At 36.4% G+C, this 22,010-nt stretch overlaps 1 protein-coding gene across 3 annotated transcripts in view; it reads left to right on the top strand.

Moving 5' to 3' along the window:
• The window catches only part of WWP1 (WW domain containing E3 ubiquitin protein ligase 1), a 140,593-nt gene that overhangs the window by 22,869 nt on the left and 95,714 nt on the right, over positions 1–22,010 (top strand). For all 3 annotated transcript variants that reach the window (XM_050801228.1, XM_050801226.1, XM_050801227.1), the window contains exons 2-5: positions 3,459–3,551; positions 8,179–8,269; positions 14,955–15,093; positions 15,738–15,862. In XM_050801228.1, coding sequence (XP_050657185.1) covers positions 8,200–8,269; positions 14,955–15,093; positions 15,738–15,862 — 334 coding nt within the window. In that variant the 5' untranslated portion in view covers positions 3,459–3,551; positions 8,179–8,199. The remainder of the gene's footprint in view (positions 1–3,458; positions 3,552–8,178; positions 8,270–14,954; positions 15,094–15,737; positions 15,863–22,010) is intronic.

The following is a 22,010-nucleotide window of genomic DNA, read 5'->3' as shown; positions in this document are numbered from 1 at the left end:
AGCTTTAATTTTTTGGCTGGTTATAGTGGTTGATGCCTGTAATCCCAACACTTTGGGAGGCCCAGGTGGGAGGATCACTTGAGGCCAGAGGTTAAAGACTAGCCTGGGCAAATAGTGAGACCCCGTCTCTATTTGTATATAAAAAGCTTTAAAAGAAATTAGATAGCTTCTTTCCCAAATAGTTAGATATGTACATTGAGAACACCAAGTTTATTTGAAGGTAGAGACAGAGGCACAATAATGACAGAACCTGGGAAGAAAAGCCCAATGGGAGATAGAAGTGAAAAGTGATATTAACGTGGCACTGGTAAAATTGGAAACAATTGTACTTAGCCTGTTTTCTTGACATAACGTGTGAAAAGTTGAAACTATGAAGTGCTATGCAAATGTAAAGTATTAATGACATTGCCAGTAGGGCCCCTACAGTGGAGTGTGGGAGAGTGCTGGAGAGACTATAGTTCCTGAGTTAAGCAGACCAATTCTAAGGGAAGAGTGCAGTGGTAGAGATTACTATTGGGAGATTGTGAGAAGAATAGGACCCATCAAGTCCAGGATGGGGTCATATGAGCTAGTGAATGGAACGGAGATCAGCAAGATACAGGACAGGTGAGTTGTTGGCATAGATGCATAGGCTGCGATGGCATGGGGTATGATGGCATGGGGATGATGGAGGATGGCATGGGCCAGGGAAGAACAGTAGCACTAGTTGGAAATGCCTTGAGTAGAGAGATCAGTGGTGATGATACGGACAGAGAGTCTATTAAAAGTAAATGATTCGGAGGGCTAAAAGGTATTGAGAAAACCTCTTACTGTTCCCTTCTCCCGACATGTAGTCCCAATGATATGATTTTGAGCCCTAGTGATGAGTCGTTCCTATAAAATTGGTTTTTCCTTTCTGAATTTGCAGGTCGCATGGAAATGAAAAATCTAACAGAATTATACTTTTATAACAGGATTCCACTAGAAAAGTTTCTTTGAGATACATCAAAAGAGCTGTCTAGGCAGTTAGAGCCAGTACACTGTTCGCTAGGATTATCAAAAACCCCAGTTTGGCCAGAACTGAGAGGTTTCCCAGGATGCAAGATTAAAACCTGATGTTCCTGAGCAAACTGGGACGAGTTGGTCGCCCTCCTGTTTACTCTCTCATTCTATAAAGTCATTGAAATGACCAACAGTATTTCTATGTAGAAGTAATATTTCTATATTCCTATATATAATTTAACTTAAAATTTAATCCTCTATTTTGTAGTTTACATTTTAATGAAATATTTATTTTATGCTTTAGAGTTGCTGAATCTTAGCCATATTGAGGGGGGAGACTGCATGGTTCATCCATTTTTATCTTTGCCACATTCATTGAGTTTTACATTTTATGCTTGATAAAATAGCTTTGCCTAAGTGCAGGCTTTCTAACCTTTTAGGTTCCACATTTATTGGACTAAACTGCTCTGTTACATATCATCCTATCTTGTTACTGAGTTTTTTCTTATGTATTAGTATTGTCGTCAAAATTAGACTCGGTATTGAAGCCAGGACTTTGTCTTCTACCATTTCTGTATCCTTGCCATACCCACTTTATAAACTATGCAGCCAATAAGTATGTTTATTAGTTGATCCAGGTACATAGATATGTGACAGTATTTATTTGACTTTTCAAAGCTTTAACACTGCAGAGTGTGCAGAATGAATCAGATCTGTTCGAATTGAATCTTCTTTCCCTTCCCTTCCCTCCCCTCCCCTCCCCTCCCCTTCCTTCCCCTTCCTTCCCTCCCTCTTTCTTTCTTCCTTTCACAATTTTGCTTCTGACTTAAGAAAGACATTTTGAAGTAAGCAGGCAATTAAGATATACCTTCTAAATGAGGATTTGATAGATCTATAACCTGAGTACTGGAAATGTAGTTTATTATCTACATTCAGGACTTTTTTCTGTTCTTTGCAGTTGAATAATAGTGAACCTTTATACAAGCCTGGGGATTTTCATAGGGTTGGACCGACATAATTAGCTTAGATATTACTGACCATACCCTCTGAGCGTAGATTATGACCTAAAACTCAGACTTCGTTTTTTCTTTTGCCAACCCTGCTTTCTAAATTCCTGAGCCTAAATTGATCATACAGTCTTTTTGTCTTCTCATATGCTGGGGACCAAGGACAACTTAATAAAAGTCATACCGTTATGCAGATTGTTGTCCCTGAGGGCTTGTGATAAGCACAGTATTAATAGGGCTCAGCAGAAGTTGATCAGCACTCTCTCATTCTGCTCAATATTTATTCCAAAACATCTCCACTGTGAACAAGCCCATTGTCTTCCATGGAAGTTAATGCCACTTACATAAACTGTGACTCCAAAATATTTCTTCCCCATGGACCTGTTTCCTCGACTGCATGCTTCTCTAACTAGCTGTCTATTATACCTGGTTATTAGCAACTTTCTTTTGAACTGCATATCCAAATGAAACTTGTATTTTTAACCTCCTTCTTCCACAATAAAAACAATAGATAGTCTTTATTGAGTCCTTACTTCGTGCTGCATACTCAAAGTGTTACGTCTTTTACATATATTATCTCATTTAATTCTCATTGTAACATGAGATAGATGACTTTGTTTTTCCTATTCTACTGATACAGGAAATGAGCCATGGAAAAGTTAATTTGGTCATACAGCTCTTAAGTGGCAGAACTGGAAGTGAAAAATAGTCTTACTTAGACCCGTAATGGATCTCCGTTCCGTTCACTAGCTCATATGACCCCATCCTGGACTTGATGGGTCCTGTTCTTCTCACGATCTCCCACTAGTAATCTCTCCCACTGCACTCTTCCCTAATAGTCAAATAGTCAAATAGTCTTACTTTTCTCTCTATCCTGGTTAGGGAACCATCATCCACCCAGACAACGAAGTGGGAAATTTTAGTTTTTCAGATTCTTATTTTTTTTGTAACCCTCAGCCATCCTATAGCCATCTGGTCAAAGACCTTATATGTATCCTCAGTGTTTTCTTTCATACTGCCAGTGCTCTAGTTCAGATAAGCTCACTATCTTAAATCTAACCCCCACAGCTTCCAAAGTTATTTTTCCAAAATGCAATTCTCATCACTGAAGCCATCAAGATAAACTTTAAAGTACTATGCATGGTATATTTTAAATACAATATAAACTATTACATAGGATCCTATGCAGTTTAGACCCTCTTTGTTTGCCTGATCACATTACATTCTCCGTATGTTCCATTGTGCACTATGCAAGCAGTTCTCTGGACGTTCCATTCTTTCTCTAATTCTCTCTCGAAGAATTACGCACTTCAAGATGCGGTTCCCTCAGAGGTTATCTTCTCTGTGATCCCTTTCTTGATCCCTGAAGGATGGATTGTCTACCTTCTCTTATGTGCCCCGGATGTAGTACTTTACCTTTTGCATCTGTTTTAGGAATTATCACACTGAAAGCTATTTATTTGTTTACAGGGTTGTCTCCTCACAGACTATGAGCTCCTTGAAAGAGGGAATCGTGTTTTACTCATCTTTGTATCCCCAGTGTCTAGCAGTTCCTGATACATAGTAAGTGATTAACAATTTTTTTAAACTAAGACCACATTTAATAATGAGACTTCATACATTTTGATAATTATGTAGACTTCGTAATATGTGGTCATAAAAAATACTTTAGACTTCTGATACTCCTGAGACTCAGTTTTCTCGTCTCTAAGATGGACAGAGTGCTTCCCTCCTCACACAGTGTTACTGTAATGCTCAGATGGGAGAATATATGATAGTACATTATCTTTTAAGTGTCATATAACTTTATTAAATGAAGTGTAGAGAATAATTGTTGAAATTGATAATTTTATTTGCTGTATCTCTTCCCTTTTAAGGCAAGGTAAGTATCATTTTTTGAACCATCTTTCATGGTTTTAGTTTAAATTTGCAGTTACTGGTTACCAGAACATGTGCTCTTGAGTCTGGGGATTGGGTGATATCAAAGAGTTTATATAGAATACAGAGAAAAATAGATTGGGGGTGGGGATCAGAGTACACAGAGTTTCATGTAATAAAGTGAATAATTTTTTACCTGGTTGGCACTGTTCCTGCGTCTCCAGGGTATTGTAAACTTTTAAGATTTTTCTCAAATAAGTAATCTATGCCTCTTGCCTTTATTCTCAGTAGTTGTCTTTGTGTTTAGTTCCCCAGTAAGGGTCTTTGATTTTTTTTTTTTTAATCTACCTCCAAATGAATCAATATCTTCACCTATCCTTAAGTCCCTCATTTACTGCCTAGAGGAAGAAGTGTCTTTTTCTTGGAAGACTAAATGCATCTGTGAAAGCTGTATCTGTCCTTCTTTTGCATCACAGTCTCCAGTAATCACACTTGATTAATTAGTGATTTATACTTTACTGTGTCTACTTCCGTGCCTTCCATACATTCTTTAAATTAAACAAGAAAAAAAAACCATGTGATTTGAATGTACCAGATTATATGTAACACATAGAAGTCAATAATAAAATCCATTTGTGAACCGACTGCTCAACCGAAGAACTAGGTCAATCCCAGTGTGGTTAAAGAGCTGTGAAGACCTCTCTGATTCCATATTCTTACCTTTTCCCAGCCCCTAAAGTAACTGCTATCCTGAACTTGTTTCCATCTTTTCTTTTTAAAATACCACAAATATGATTGTTTGATTGGAGTTTCATAATCATGTTTGCAGGCTTTTTAAAGCTTACACATATAGTATTTTATTATAGAGGAAAATATAATTTACAAATCTTTATACATTTCAAGGAAAGCATTGAAACATCATAAAAGATGTTTGAGCAGACATAAAAATAGACAGAAATATCTGAATAGGCAAATTCAAATTTATAACCAGAAAATAATTGTGAAGACTTATTTTTGGACTCTGTGGATATTGCTATATCATAGACAAATAAACATTTCTGTACACTAGTTTCTTTATTGTGTGCAGAAGTGTTACCATGAGATTCACAGAGTACTCCTTGGAAGACTGACAGCTTGTTATTTGGTGGCCGTTTGGACCTTAGCAGTTCTTTACTGGGCTTCCTGTAATTGCTCGTTGGTCAAACTCTTGAGGCTCAGGATCCACAGTACCCCACATTTCTGGATTTCTTTTTCAATCATGGAATCATGGTGTTTTCAAAGGAAATGAATAACAAAAGATGAGGTCATGATAACTGTCAAAAGAATTCATTTCTTCTTTGTCATTAGGAGTTGGAAGAATTTCTTATGACTTCAGTGTAGAATGTTAAATCTTGGAGACAGAACTGAGAGGAAGGTGTTAATGCTCAGAACTCATCTGTCTTTTTTCTTTTCTTTTCTACTTACTGTTCTTTTTCTTAGATCCATTCATGTTGTTGCTTATAGCTATATTCATTCTTTTTTTTTTTTTTTTGAGGCAGAGTCTTGCTCTGTCACCCAGGCTGGAGTGCAATGGCACGATCTCAGCTCACTGCAACCTCTGCCTCCTGGGTTTAAGCAGTTCTCCTGCCTCAGCCTCCCGAGTAGCTGGGGTTAGAGGCATCTGCCACCTCGCCTGGCTAATTTTTGTATTATTATTATTTTTTTTTTGGTAGAGGCGGGGCTTCACTGTGTTGGGCAGGCTGGTCTTGACCTCAAATAATCCACCCGTCTCGGCCTCCCAAAGCACTGGGATTACAGGCGTGAGCCACGACCCCCACCTAGTTCATTCTTCTCACTACTGTATAATGCTCGATTGCATGAGTTAGCCTAATTTATGTAACCATTTTCTACCAATGGACATTTGAGTATTTTTCACTTTTTTTGTTGTTATGAAGAATGCTTATACTTGGTACACAGGTACAAAAATTTTATAAAATTCAAAATCGCTCATTGAAGGGCATGCAAATGTTTAACTTTAAATGATAATGCCAAATTGTTTTCCAACAGGATTTTGCCATCTGAAATGCCTACCAGCGGTATATAAGAGCCACCACTGTTGCATGTTTTTTGCCATTATTTGGCACTATCAACATTCCTAGTTTTTACCATTCTAATGAATTTAAAAATGACATCTGTGTGGTTTGTATTTCTCTGATGGGCAGTGAGATTTGGCATTGTTTCATCTTTGTTGGCCTTAGAAATCTCCTTTTCTATATAATTACAGTTAAGCCTTTTGCCTAATGTGTTGTCTTTTTCTTATTTGTAAGTATTATATAGTAGTAAATACTAATCTTTAGTTTTTTGTTTTGCAAATTTATTCCAGTTTCTGGCATATCTTTTCATTTTCTTTATGATGTCCTGATAAACAGAAGTCTCAATTTCCATGTAGTCAAAATATTCACACTTTTTTTTTTCTTTTGAGACAGAGTCTCACTCTGTTGCCCAGGCTGGAGTGCAGTGGTGTGACCTCGGCTTACTGCAACCTCCACCTCCCGAGTTCAAGCCATTCTCCCTGCCTCAGCCTCCTGAGTAGCTGGGATTACATGTGCCCACCACCACGCCTGACTAATTTTTGTCTTTTTTTAGTAGAGACAGGGTTTTGCCATGTTGGCCAGGCTGGTCTTGAACTCCTGATCTCAGGTGATCCGCCTGCCTTGGCCTCCCAAAGTGCTGGGATTACAGGTGTGAATATTCACACTTTTCTTATTTGGTTAGTATGCCCCTGTCACTTAAGAAATCCTTGCATCCTGGGAGGACACAAAACAATAGTTTTCTGCTGTAATTTGTTCTAAAAGTTCTACTGTTTCCCTTTCATATTTATGTCATTGGTCCATCTTGAATTGGTTTTATATATGATGTGCAATAGGGGTCCAGTGTCATTTTTTTCCATATGGCTAATTCAAGGTTTATTTAAGTATACCCCTTTTCTCGTGGATCTGCATTGCTACATCTCTTACATGGCTATGTCCTTACATGCGTCGGTCTGTTTTAGGGCTTCCTATTTTGTTTCATTTTTTTCCCCTTCATTAGTCTTATCAGACATTTATTATTTATCTTAGTGTTTTCTAAGTAGCTCTGACTTTGTCGATCCTTTCTGTTACCTTCTTTCTACTTCGTTAGTTTCTGCTCTTTATTAACTCCTTTCTTTGGGTTTGTTCTGTTTTTCTCTTTCAGACTTACCAGATGACCTACTAACACATGAGTTTTCAACCTTTCCTTTCCTAGTATGTCTTTAAGGCTATAAATTTGCCTCTAAGTATAACTTTTCCCATACATTTTCATATGTGGTATTTTTGTTTCTCAGTTCTTAGTTTTTTTTTTTTTTTAATTTCCAACATGGTTTCTTTTGATTCATTAATTATTTAGAAGTGTTTTTAAATTCTATTCATATTTTTCAAGTTTATCTTTTACTGATTTTTAACTTAATTGTATTACGGACAGAGACTTAGAACATTTTTTGAAATTTAGTGAGCTTTTCATTGTATCTCAGTGTATGTTTTTTTGTATGTCACTCATGTCTCATGAGTACCTGAGAAAAATTTTTATTTTCTAATAGTTGGTTGTGAGGTTCTGTTGATGTTATTAAATCCTGCTTGTTCATTATTATTTTTTGTCTGCTTGACTTATGATTAATTGGGATGTGTTGAAATCATCCACAACAATGGCCGAGTTGTCAGTTTTTTCCTGTAGTTTTTACTGTATTTTGAGGCTTCCCACCCACCCCATGTAGATTGTGAGTTTTATTTTGTCTTGTTTGGATAGAGATTCTCGTTGTTGTTGTTGAGATGGAGTCTCGCTCTGTTGCCCAGACTAGTGGCTTGTTTTCATATAAATTTGATTTTTAAGATTATAGACTCGGACTTGGTTGGTCTTCGTCTTGGGTACTCCCAATGGCTTAAATTGGGGTACCTTCCTAAAACATGTATATATATGCTTCTGCCGTATGTTAGGAGTTTCTACTGACTTGGGCCCTTGCTTAGTATGGGAATCTCAGCTCCTTCCCCTTGTAGCAGGCCCAGTGCTTTGTCTCTGGATCCCAGCGTTCCTGCAGCAGGGCAACATTCTAATGTTTATTTTTATTTTTGCTTACTACTCACCATTTTTTCTGTTATTTCAACTAACTTTAGGGTTTGTTTTAATGGGATGGTAATAGGCTTCATAATTTCCCTGTACTTTTTGAGAACTTCTTAGTTGATTTAAAAAGTAGTTTTAATATCTTGAAAATTATTAACTCTTGTCTAACACATGAATAAATTCCCTTTTTTAAAAATAGGTTTTAGCTGAATTTTGGGACATGGCCACTGCTTCACCAAGGTCTGATACTAGTAATAACCACGGTGGAAGGTTGCAGTTACAAGTAACTGGTAAGTTATTTTTATATTTAATATGGTGATTCCCTGATAAACTTTTCTTTTGAATACCTAATTCAGCAGACTTATTCCAGAAATATAATTTCTTTTAGATTCATACTATGGCGTATTTGTTGCAATAGGCCTCAAAGGTAGATGCCCTCCAAAAGTATGCTATTTATTCAGTAAATATTTATTGAACCTATGCTGGATGAAGAGAAAATAAAGCCTCTGTAATGGTGGGAGAATTTGGGCTTTTGAAAAGTATCATTGAGTTGACCCTTAAATGATTAATAGGATGGAGCAGGATGCTAAAGGCCTTCTTACATACATTTAGTCATTTGTTCAATCATTGGGCAAATATTTAAGTGGGATTACACAGTGCTGTAGTTCCCATGGTACTCATTACTGTAAGGTTAGTTGTTTCTGGGAGGTTTCAGTTAACAGAGCTAGGAAATGTTTATTGTAGAAAGCAAAAAATGAAAAATATTTTAACATCCTTAGTTCATGCTGATATTTCCAATTCATAATAATAACTGTAGTCTATAAGTACCATTTTCTACTAAAAGGAAAAAAAATTAAATTAATTTGACTTTATATTTATATCTTTTTTTTTTGTTTTTCTTTTGAGATAGGGCCTTACTCTCTCTCCCTGGCTGGAGTACAGTGGCACAAACATACCTCCCTGTAGTCTGAAACTACTGGACTGAAGTGATCCTCATGCTTCAGCCTCCCAAGTAGCTGAGACTGCAGACGTTCAACACCTTCCCTGGCTAATTAAAAAAAAATTTTTTTAGAGACAGGGTCTCACTATGTTGCCCACGCTAGTCTTGAACTCTTTGTTTCAAGCAATCATTTTGCACCACCCTCCCAAATTGCTGGGATTACAGATGTGAGCCACAGTGCCTGACCTGTAACTCCCTTCTCTTAATCAAAAAATCTTCATTCAAAATGACATTATCATATTATCTGTTTTATCCTACCACACCAGTTCAAAATAACATGAAAATTACCAAAAACAGAGGAAGGAGGAGATGAAAAAAGGGGGAAAAAAAGGTAATTAAAAAAATTACCAAAAACAATAGGTCCACTCATTGCAGTTTAAGATTTTTTTTGTGCGTTTTCCCCCTTTAGGATGTATAATCAAAATACCATGTTTTAAAGTACCTTAGTAATTCTCTATTTGGTTATGTCACTAAATTGATAATTAGTTAAGTTCATTTTTTTTCAGTGTTTTTTTTGTTTTGTTTTGTTTTTTTAATTTTGTTTTATAACCTTGTAAGACATTTACATAGTCCCAGAGTCAAAACCAAGGTACCTTCAGAGAGGTCTGGCTACTTGGTCCCATTTTCCCACTTCTCTCCCTTGCCCTGTAGGTTCACATTTTTTATTAGCTTTGCTTTATCTTTCTGTTGCTTCTTTTTGAAAATATAAGCAGATATGTGTTCAGTATATGTGTCTCATTTCTCCTCCTAATCCCCTAATTCTTACATACTTTTCTGTGCTTTGCTTTTTTTAACTTTATAGTATTATTCTGGACTTTGTTTCATGACAGAATATTCTTTTTTATTATTGCGCCATACCTTGTTGAATAGATGTAAAAAAGCTAACTAATCTATTGCTGGACATTGGAGTTCCACTGTTTGCTATTACAAATAGTGCTGCAACAAATAACTTCATACAAAAGTTGTTTATTATTTCTGCTCATGTATCAATAGGATAGGATCCTAGATTGCTGGGTCAAAGGGTAAAAACACATGTAATTTTGCTAGGTATTGCCAAGTTCCTCTCCATGGGGCCTGTACCATTTTGTGTCTACACCAGCTGTACATGAGAGTGCCTGTTTTCCCAAAGCCTAACCAAAATCTATTGTCAAGCTTTGGGATTGTTCATAATTAGATACTAAAGTGGTATCTTAGTGTTATTTAAATAGCATTTCTCTCACTGTAAGTAAGGATGAACTATAAGGGATATTTGTATTTTGTTTTCTGTGAATAATGGGCATGTATTTTTGAAACAGTTCTCCTGATGAAGCTGATAGGTACTCCACTGAAGAACCACTTACATAATTCCTTCTACTTTTGTTCTGTATAAGAAACTTAGAGCCTTATTTTCACCACATTTTCAGTTCATTGTAACTTGCCTAGGACCAATGGACAGTACACCCGAAGTTTAACTTTCAAATTATCTTGATCTATGTGTAAGAGTTCTTAAAGTAAGAAAAACCTAGGCTGGGCATGGTGGCTTATGCTTGTAATCCCAGCACTTTGGGAGGCCAAGGCAGGTCGTTCACGTGAGGCCAGGAGTTTGTGACTGGCGTGGCCAATATGGTGAAACTCCATCTCTACTAAAAATACAAAAATTAGCCGGGCATGGTGGCACATGCATGTAATCCCAGATGGTTGGGAGGCTGAGGCATGAGAATCACTTGAACACTGGAGGTGGAGGTTGCAGTGAGCCGAGGTGGCGTCACTGCATTCCAGCCTGGGGGATAGAGTGAGGCTCTGTTTCTTTTCTTCAAAAAAAAAAAAAGAAAAGAAAGAAAAAAGAAAAACCTGATCTGGCTAATTTGAGCTGAAAAAGAACTTACTGAAAGGCTATCAGGTGAATCAAATCTGGAGAACCAATTGGAAAATAGATGTGGACCAAGGGAGTCTAAGTAACCAAAACAATGCCACGACAGTATTTATAATTTTGAGCATCAGTTGCTGCTCTCCTTTGAAATACAGTGATCCTCTTGGGAAATAATGATCATGGACCTGTGCTAAATGGCACCAGGTTTTAGTACCTTCTTTTCTTTTTGTCTTTGTCTTTTGTTTTGTTGATCTAATTTTTAAAATAAAAATCACCTTAAAATTCCCAGTCTTACTGATCTTACAATCACTTCTTAAATAAAGATTACGACTCCTGATTTGTCATTGAGGACACTGAGAATCAGAGGGATTAAATTAAGTGCCTTGGGTTAATAATGAGAAACTAACAGAGGTCTTAGGACTCCAAGTTGTTTCTCCTTTTATTAGATTACAATGACCTCTGTATTGATTTTTCCTTTTTTTTGAAATGGAGTCTTGCTCTATTGCCCAGGCTGGAGTGCAGTGGTGCGATCTTGGCTCACTGCAACCTCCCGCTCCTGGGTTCAAGTGATTCTCCTGCATCAGTCTCCCAAGTAGCTGAGATTACAGTTGCATGCCAACATTCCTGTCTAATTTTTTTTTGTATTTTTAGTAGAGACGGGGTTTCACCGTGTTGACCAGACTGGTCTCGAACTCCTGACCACAGGTGATCCGCCTGCCTTGGCCTCCCAGAGTGCTGGGATTACAGGCGTGAGCCACCACACCCAGGCTTTTCTTTTCTTTTAAAAACAATAAGTAACCAGGTTAAGCCCCCTCTAATATTGCAGTCTGGCTGTTTATTGTCTGTAAACTGAGGTACTCTGCCCTAAGCCGAATTATTAAAATCTCCTAATTTATTTTTATTATTAGCATAGTTACTCTTATCCTCATTTCTGTTCTTAACCCTTATCTGATTGGCAGCAACTTATAAGAATAAGAGCATTGATCATGGAACGCAGGGAAACTGATGGAAAAAATAAAACAGAAAACTACCTATTGTCATATGGTGATATACTGTAATGTACCAGGTACCTAAGGATAGTAGCATATAGAAGTGTATTATCTTCGATATTTTAGATTTTAGACTTTCAACAGGAAAGAGTCAGAAGCATAAAGTGTGCAAGATATATTAAAAGGATGAGATTGAAGAACAAATGGGATGTTATATTCATGTTTATAATTTTTTTTAGCATTTTGTCTTCTAGAGCATTAATTTCATTTTTTAAAGTAAAAATGCCAAATCATATGCCACTTATTTTTGTATGAGTGGTGTGAATTATAGACTTCATTCTTTTCAAATGTTTCAACATTTATGGACTAATCTATCTTCCCATTGATTTGAAATGCCACTGTTATGCATTAGTATCTTGCTTGTTCTCTTTACTTCTCTTTTACATCACTGTCAAACCATTTTAATTATTTTCACTTTATGGTGCTTTTTAAAAGATTATTTTGATAAATTTCCTTTTATTACTTTGCATTTTAAAATATACCTTTACTGTTCTCAAATTTTCTTTGGCTTTTGTTTGAATATTTAAGTCTCCCCTCCTTTTCCTCTGCCCCGACCAAAAACACTCAAAACCAATCAGTTGGTGTTTTTATTTTAAAATAATGTATTAAATTGGAGCTAATTGAAATATTTCAGTGTTAAATTTTTCAAATCTAGGAATATATCATATCATTTTTCTTACGTCTTTGTTTCTATTGGTAAAGTTTTATTGTTCTCTTCATGTGACTCTTACGTATTAAGTTTATTACTAGATTTTTTGAAGAGACGTTATTGTCAGTGGGATTTTAAAGTTAACGCTCCCTACCCTCCCACACATGACTCATTTTCTGATAGTTTAAAAATACTTATATAACCTTAGGGTGGAGGACAGTCTGTGTATAACACCAAAGGAAATTCATTAAATAGGAAAAAAAATCTATATATTCTACTAACTAGAACAACTTTTTGAATTAATAAGATTGTCTTCTAGTTATTTAAAATCACAGTATTATATTTATATGTGCATTTTTGCTAGCATATTTATAAATTCCTCATGAGATTAAAGATTATTATCTTTTCAAAATCTCTTTTCTTACCTTACCCTCTAGTATTGTTGAGTATTTTGCCAAGTAAGGGTATTCATTGGACGTATTTTGGATGGATCTGCAATGAACTCAGAGAAGAGTTAATACTATATAGTCAGTAGTAATAGAGTAACAGCTACCATTGTTGGATGCCAGGCATTCATTGATGATGATAGTGCTTTGCATGCCTTCACTCACCAATCCTAAGAATCAGGTACTGCTGTTCTTCTAATTTTTCAAGTAAGGACGGAGAAATTAATTGACTTACTATGGTCAGGCTTTTAGTAAGTGGCACAGTTGAAAAATGAACCCAGATATATCTAACCCTCTGCTTTTAACACCATCATATACTGACTTTTCCTTCTTCCAGTCTTCTACTATATGGATAAGACTTACATATACTGAGGAAATATATGAACACTTTTATTCAAAGAATCTTGGGGAGTTCTTGGGAGAGAGCAAGTCTGGGCCTTCTGTGTTAGTTCAGTGACACTGAACTTAGAGCAGTTTGGAACCGTGAAGGATGGAAATGAGTTTTGCTAAGACCCTGATAGTAGCAGTTCAGATATAACATTGAACACTCTTTAATTGCTATGTTGCCAGTACTTAAATATAGTATTTGTTTTACATCTTGCATTTATCACATTGTATTTCAGTGGTTTATTTGTGTGACTCTTTATTTAGATCATTATTCTCTCACAATAGAATGGAAGCTTACATAGCTTTGGTTGTTTTTATATCCTTAACATCAGTTGTGTGTGACATGAAAGAGGCTTTTCCCTTCCTCATCTCTGACCTAGGGTGTTCATAGGTAACTGGTTATAGAGGTGATCTTGATAAGTTGTTCTTACTGCCTGGTCATCAGTATTTTGCCCAGAAAGTAGATAGTCCCTGATTTCTTCATATGTCGGGTATGTTAGATTTAAAATTCACTTTCTGGAAGGGGTTATGATTAACTTTTATAATGACATTTTGATTTTTAAGTTTTTATTTGAAAATGCAAATACTGCTTCTTTTCGAAGCTAACTTTCCAGATAAAACATTAAAACATTTTTTTAATGCCACAGTTATGTAATTTCAGAAAGATAAGTTAATAGTACCTGGCAAGGGTGTTAATGGGCATGTTGAATCTGAAGACGCTTTTCCCTTGATCTTTACTGCAGTTGTTGGGTGAGGATGTGGAGAAATCAGTATATATTGTTGGTAGGAGTATAAAATGGTGCAGCCACTTTGGAAAATAGCCTGGCAGTTACTCAACAGAGGGTTATCATACAAGCCAGGAGTTCTACTCCAAAGCATATGCCCAAGATAAATGAAAACTTACGTCCACACAAAAGCCTGCACACAAATGTTCATAGCAGCTTTATGCACAATAGCCACAAAGTGGAAGCAGTTCATATATTTATCAGTTGATGATAGATAAAATGTCATATACCCATATAATAGAATGTTACTTGGCAATAAAAGGCGTGGAGTACTGGTGCATGTTACAATATGGATGAACCTCAAAAATGTAATGCTGAGTAAAAGAAATCAGTCACAAAAAACTCGACATTATATGATTCCATCTATATGAAATGTCCAGAATAGGCAAATTTAAAGAGACAGATAGTAGGTTACTGGCTGCCTAGGGATGGGGGTAGGGAGAGGGTTGATTGGGAGGAGAAAGAAGGGGGTGACTGCTTAATGGTATGGAGTTTATTTTTGTGGTAACAAAAATGTTTTAAAATTGATTGTGGTGATGGTTGTGCATTCTGAATATAGTGCGACCATTGAATTGTACAGTTTAAGTGGGTGAATTATATGGTATGTGAATTATAGCTCGATAAAACTGTTTTGGAAACATTCAAATGGCTCTCAGGCATTATCAATAGCCCTTTTGTATTGTTCCTTCATTCTGCCAATGAGAAGGGTTCTAGTTGCACAAGAATCACAATTCCATTCTTACTGATTGATTAGTGCGCAGTACTACTTTTTGGCAGCACATACTCACTAGTGAATTATTTGTCTGTTAGTTTCTAGTGCCAAACTTAAAAGAAAAAAGAACTGGTTCGCAACAGCAATATATACAGAAGTAGCTGTAGATGGAGAAATTACGAAAACAGCAAAATCCAGTAGTTCTTCTAATCCAAAATGGGATGAACAGCTAACTGTGTAAGTACCTTGTATAAAGGATGGAAAATCTTCACAAGAGAGTATGTTTTTTGGAATATGTTTTTTATTTTGTAAAATGACTTCAAAGTAATGAGTGTTTTTTTAAAGTGTGGATCGACAATTTAAAGTATGGAGAAATTTTTGATTAAATTATTTTTCAGGAGTGGATGCATAATAATGCTTGCTTTTGCTTTATAAACCAAATTGTTTCCATATAGACATTTTCTCTGACTGTTCTGATACAGAAATAAATAGGACTGCATATTAGTCATTCTTAATTTTGGCATTTCAAAATAATAATGGCATAAATTTGTGTATAGTAAAAGTATTATGTAAGTCTTTAGACATTTGTTCAAATAGAAACAGTGTTACTGTGAACTCTCAGTAAGACTCTTGTGTTGGTGTTTTGGCTTGCTAATTCCAAAAATCCTCATCTATTTTTTAAAGTCCTAATGTATTTGAAAGTAAAATATTTTTATTTATGATTCAAGTAGTTTCCTGTTTCATACAATATTTCTTCTCAAATAAATGGAATTCATGGTCTTTAAAACATTACTGAAATAAATAGTTTAATAGGAATTGTTACTTATTAATAGAATGACGATGTCTGCTCCTGTGTTTTTGTTATAATTTTACCCTTCCAGAAATGTTACACCACAGACTACATTGGAATTTCGAGTTTGGAGCCGTCACGCTTTAAAAGCAGATGCTTTATTAGGAAAAGCAACGATAGATTTGAAAGAAGCTCTGTTGATACACAATAGAAAATGTAAGTTTTTTGTTCTGACCTTTATTTCCTTATAAATTTATTTTAGACACTTTGAACATATCCCGAAGCCTAAAAGCAAAAACATAGTTTTGTATTCATAAAGAACTTCAGTTATTGCTTGTGATTGATTAACTTTGTGGCATTTTATGAAATAGGAAATATTTACCATGGCCTTTCTCCAGTCTGCACGTTTACAAGGTGATCTAAGTCATCCACAAGTACCCTATTATCAGTGACTATCAGTCATTTATTATCTGCTTGTTATTGTATACTTTAAAACTTGAGAAAATTATCATTACATGACCCTACTCTATTTCGTCACTCGACTAATAACAATTTTATTTTGGCTAAAATAAATTGTAACTCTTAAGTTTTCTTTTATTATTATATAATTAGTTTATTGTAAAAAATAAGATAGAAAATTATAGAGTAATATAAAAATTTTCTATAATTTTACTATCCGAGGATAACCAAGCTTAATAATTTGGTCGCTGCCCTTTTTCATAGACACAAACACATATTTCTTTTCTTCTTTGCATCTACTAGTTTATCCTTTGCTTTCTAGAAATTTAACAATATACCAGAAATATTATGTGTCCATGAAAGTTTTTCTAGACTGGGATTTTTAAGGTAGTTTAGACTTTAATTATTTGTAAACCTCCTATCATTATATGCAAAAATATGGGGTTATATACATATATGTGTAATTCTCGGGAGAGGGTTCATAGCTTTTATCAGATTCTCAAAATGCGTGATCCTCTGAATGTTAAAAACCAGGGTCCTGGCTGGGGGCAGTGGCTCACTCCTGTAATCCCAGTACTTTGGGAGGCCAGGGTGGGCAGATCACTTGAGGTCAGGAGTTCGAGACCAGTCTGGCCAACATGGCGAAACCTCGTCTCTATTAAAAATACAAAAATTAGCTGAGTGTGGTGGCATGTGCCTGTAGTCCCAGCTACTTGGGAGACTGAGGCAGGAGAATCACTTGAACCCGGGAGGTGGAGGTTGCAGTGAGTCGAGATTGCACCACTGCACTCCCAGCCTGGGCGACAGGGTGAGACTCCATCTCAGAAAAACCCACAAAAAACCAGGGTTCTAGTTTATGATTTTTAAGTACCATAAAATAAATTCTCACACCACAATTTATTTAGTTTCCTGTTGTCTGACACTTAAGTAGCTTGTAACAGTTCACTAAAAATACGCTCTTGCTCAAATCTGTAAATATTTTTGCTCTTCTTACTTCCTTAGAGATTTTCTTATTAATTCCTAAAAGTAGGTTTGCTGAATGAAGTAAGGGATGAAATGCTAATGATGAAAATAGCAAGTTAATCTTTAAAAAAGTTCTTTCTGCAAATCCACATGCAACTTAAAGATCTGTTTTGATCTAGTGTTTGGAAATAAAGAGTTATGAGCTAAGAAAATATAATGTGATTATGGCATATAATTAGAACTAGTAATTAGTAGTTAGTATAAACCATAATAATTTTTATATACTCGGCTTAAAACATTTTTTTTTTCTCTTAAAGCATTGTAAGTTTGATTCTCTGCTGTGCCATGGCTTTTTTTTTTTTCTTTTTCTCAATGAGTCATGCAATTCATCTTGATTCAGAAATAAGTAATAGGTTATTTAAGTATACAGTACCTTGCCTGGATTATTACTATTATTTAACCATATTCCCATTGTTGGACATCTAGATTGTTTTCAATTTTGTTATGTTAGACTCTACTGAACCTCCATGTAAAGATAACTATCCACTTATCTGCCAAATGATTTTCTAGGTAGGTTGTGATGTCATTACACTTCGAAATGAAGCCCTCACAAATTGTTAAAACTAAAAATTACCTTGGCCGTGTGCAGTGGCTCACGCCTGTAATCCCACCACTTTGGGTGGCTGAGGCAGGCGGATCAGCTGAGGTCAGGAGTTCGAGACCAGCCTGGCCAACATGGTGAAACCCCGTCTCTACTAAAAATACAAAAATTAGCTGGGCGTGGTGGCGCATGCCTGTAATCCCAGCTACTGAGGGGGCCAAGACAGGAGAATTGCTTGAACCGGGAGACGGAGGCTGCAGTGAGCTGAGATTGTGCCGCTGCCTTCCAGCCTGGGCAACAGCGTGAGACTCCATCTCAAAAAATAACTAACTAAATACAAATTATGATTTAATTGAGTAGGATATGCTCAGGAAAAATAAAATTTAATAAACATACAGTGAGTAGATGGCTTCAGAAATTGTCGTAGCATCCTGCACACCTAAGAAGTCAGTAAATTAGTTTGCAAGGGCTGCCATAGCAAAATACCACAGACTGGGTGTCTTAAACAATGGAAATTGATTTTCTCACATATCCGGAGGCTGGAAGTCTGTGATTAAGGTATCAGTGGAGTTGGTTTCTTGTGAGGCCTCTCTTGGCTAGGAGATGGGCATCTTTTCCCTGTATCTTCATGTGGTCTTTCCTCTGTATATGTGTCTGTGTCCAAATTTCCTCTTATCAGGACACCAGTCATTGGATTAGGGCCTACCCCAATGACGTTATTTTAACTTAATTACCTCTTCAAAAATCTAGTCTCTAAAAACGTCACATTTTGAGGTACTGGGGAGTAAAACTTTAACATACTAATTTGGTGGGGGACACAAATCAGCCTCAAAAGGTAAATAAATTTATTTGGAGAATTAATCTCATGATAGTATCATAATCCTTTTATGATAGAAGACATTTATGGGTATTAGTTTTAGTCATTTATAGACAAATGAGTAACTAAAATAATTTAAAGTAAAATTAGATTTTAATCTAAGTGAGTTGTTCAAGAGTATACACATAACTTTGGGTTGTGAGTAAAATATAAGTTTTCTGATTCTTAGCTGCCTAATTTTGATTAGAAGTAATATAAAATTAATAAGGTTCAAGACAGCCTTGAAGCAATTTATAAATACTTTTATAAATGATAGCATTCTTGGTTGCCTTTTTTTCAGTCTCTTGGTTTAGCACTTGGACTCTGAGTTTTAGTTGGGTATCAGTTGAATGAACTCTAGTTAAATTTTGGGGTTATTGTATATTTACCTTTAAAAAGAAGTAAACAGGCTAGGGGTGGTGGCTCACGCCTGTAATCCCAGCACTTTGGGAGGCTGAGGCAGGTGGATCACCTGAGGTCAGAAGTTTGAGACCAGCCTGGGCAACATGGTGAAACCCCATCTCTACCAAAGATACAAAAAATTAGCTGGGCTCTATCAAAGATACAAAAAATTAGCTGGGCACGTGCCTGTAGTCCCAACTACTTGGGAGGCTGAGGTGGGAGGATCGCTTGGGCCTGGGAGGTGGGGGTTGCAGTGAGCCAAGATTACACCACTGCATTCAACTCTGAGTGACAGAGTAAGACACTGTCTCCAAAATAAATAAATAAATAAACAAACAAACAACTGCTAAGAACAAAATAGGTAACCCAAGAAAAACGTGACATCCTAGTGATGAATAAAAATATTCAATACTAAAAACACTTTTTGTTCCTATCCTTAAACTCTGATTTGAGGGACAAGGTTATTGATAGAGATATTATGTTCCTGAGGTGTGCTCTATACAGAAAATGTTTGATAGTCAGCACCTTGAATAGAATTGTGTATATTTGTGTAGAAGGCTCCAGTGGAGGGATGTTCTGCAGTATGTCTGTGTTCCTCGTCTATTTGCAGAGGATAGATTTTTAAGGGATGAAGTGAAAGAGGAATCTCCTGAGAGGAAAGAAAGTAGGCTGAGTTTTTAGGTATTGAGGCAGTGAAAGAAGAGAACAGCGAAAGACAATCCAGCTGTTCAGGAAGAACCCTGGATCTAGCATGCATGAAAACTTCCAGTATGATTTCTGGCAAGACATTTTTTTAAAAAGTTTATGGTGTGAATGAATGGCAGACAGGATTAAAGTCCTTGAAGGCAGATTACAATATGGAGCAGGTGACTGTTACCAGAAGTATATGTGGGGGCTCTCAAGAGTAGTTTTAAAGGATGAAAGAACATGGTTTGGTTATAGTGGGAAAGTTATTGTAGGAATCCGAGGTAACATTTGTAACAATTGTAGACCACAAACAAAATGGAATTATTGAGCAACTTGAATGCAGACACTGTCTTATTCACTTGTGTTTTTTTCAGTGCTTCCCACAGTCCACAGCCAAAGATTTTTTAAAAATGTTAACAGAGAAACTGGCTTATTCAAGTAAAATCTTACCATGGAATCTTATTCTGTATAAAAATTTTACTGTATGTAAAACATAAAGCAGTATTGAACAATACAGTCATGTACATGCTCACATGTCCTTACTCTTGTTATCCACAGCAATTCCTGAGTTAATTTCTGGGGGTACCCTGCTCCTGAAACCAGTTTGAAAATCACTTTTCTATAAGATCAAGTTCAACTCCTGTTTTCAGTGCCTTACAGAGTCTTAGTTCAGTTTGTCTAATTTCCTGCCTACACGTTCATACCCTGACTACTGTGTTCAGCTAGTCTTCTCATTATCTTCTGAGTATGCTTTGCTGGGTCTCCTATACTGAAAGCAGCCTATCACTAATCATGTCCTTGGTATTTTCAATAATTATACATTTGTTTAGTGGGTTTTTAATTTCATTCTCTAACATAGATGGAATTATTATCGAGAGTATATAAAAAACTATATCTAAGGTAGCTACTAAGGAGGCTGAGGCAAGAGGACCTCTTGAGGCCCAGAGTTCAAGGCTGCAGTGAACTATCATTGTGACTGTGAACAGCTGCTGTACCCTAGCCTGAGTACACATTTTATCATTTTATGTTCCACTCATATAGCAGGCTATTCTGTCCCTTCCTTTCCTCCTCGTTCTTTGTGTGTGTGTGTTGGGGGGGTGGTCTTGACAATGATGTAGGCCCTGTGGTATATACTCAATTATTTTTGCCTAAGTGCTATTAGAATGTAATTTTTACTTAACTATCCTTACCTTTCAACATAAATGTACTTAAGCTTGCCTAAAATTATTTTTGCAATGGGTTGGAGGTACAATGAATAATTCCACAAATGAAAACATAAACTAATTGTAATGACTATAACTGAAGAAACTTTGGGTATCATTCAGATGTAAGGATTCAATTTTTTCTGTACTGTCCTACTGCATTTGTGCTGCCATAACAAAATACCTGACACTGGGTAATTTCTAGAGAACATCAATACGTTTATCACAGTTCTAGAATCTGGAAGTCCAAGATCAAGATCAAGATGCCAGGTTCGAGTTTGGAGAGGATCCAGTTCCTGTTTCCAAGATGGCACCTTGTTGCTGCATCCTCTGACGGAGATGAACACTATGTCCTCACATGGCAAAAGGGACAGAAAAGGGCACACCCACTCCCTCAAGTCCTTTTATAAAGGCCCTAATTCCATCCATGAGAGCTGTGCCCTTGTGATTTAATCCCTTCTAAAGACCCTAATTTTTAATACTATCACAGTAGTGATTAAGTTTCAACATATGAATTTTGTGGGGTGCCATCAGACCGAAGCAGAAGTGGTCCAACTTTTTGTTAAGCTAAATTATTTTTATTAGTTGCCATATATATCTTTTTTTTTTTTTTTTTTTTTTTTTTTGAGACGGAGTCTGGCTCTGTCGCCCAGGCTGGAGTGCAGTGGCGGGATCTCAGCTCCCTGCAAGCTCCACCTCCCAGGTTTACGCCATTCTCCTGCCTCAGCTTCCCGAGTAGCTGGGACTACAGGCGCCCGCCACCTCGCCCGGCTAGATTTTTTTTTTTGTATTTTTTAGTAGAGACAGGGTTTCACCGTGTTAGCCAGGATGGTCTCGATCTGCTGACCTCGTGATCCACCCGTCTCAGCCTCCCAAAGTGCTGGGATTACAGGCTTGAGCCACTGCGCCCGGCCGCCATATATATCTTAAATGACCTTTATTTTCACATTCTTTCATTAGCAATGGTCCTGTGTATTAGGCATTTATCTTTTATTGGAAAGATATTTATTAGAACCACTTAAAGGGTAAAATACCAAGAATCTTGTGAAAAAGGTAGAAGGGAGTGCCAAAATAGTCAGCCTGTGAATAACAACAGAGATTCTACTTTGTATTACCAGTTGTCTTGACCATAACCTTGATTTCTAATCTTTTAAAATATATACTTTTGTAATCCCAGTACCATTGAATTTTACT

This window comes from Macaca thibetana, chromosome 8 (assembly GCF_024542745.1).
Source record: "Macaca thibetana thibetana isolate TM-01 chromosome 8, ASM2454274v1, whole genome shotgun sequence".
Lineage (NCBI taxonomy): Eukaryota > Metazoa > Chordata > Mammalia > Primates > Cercopithecidae > Macaca > Macaca thibetana.
This window is presented reverse-complemented; position numbering and strand designations above follow the sequence as displayed.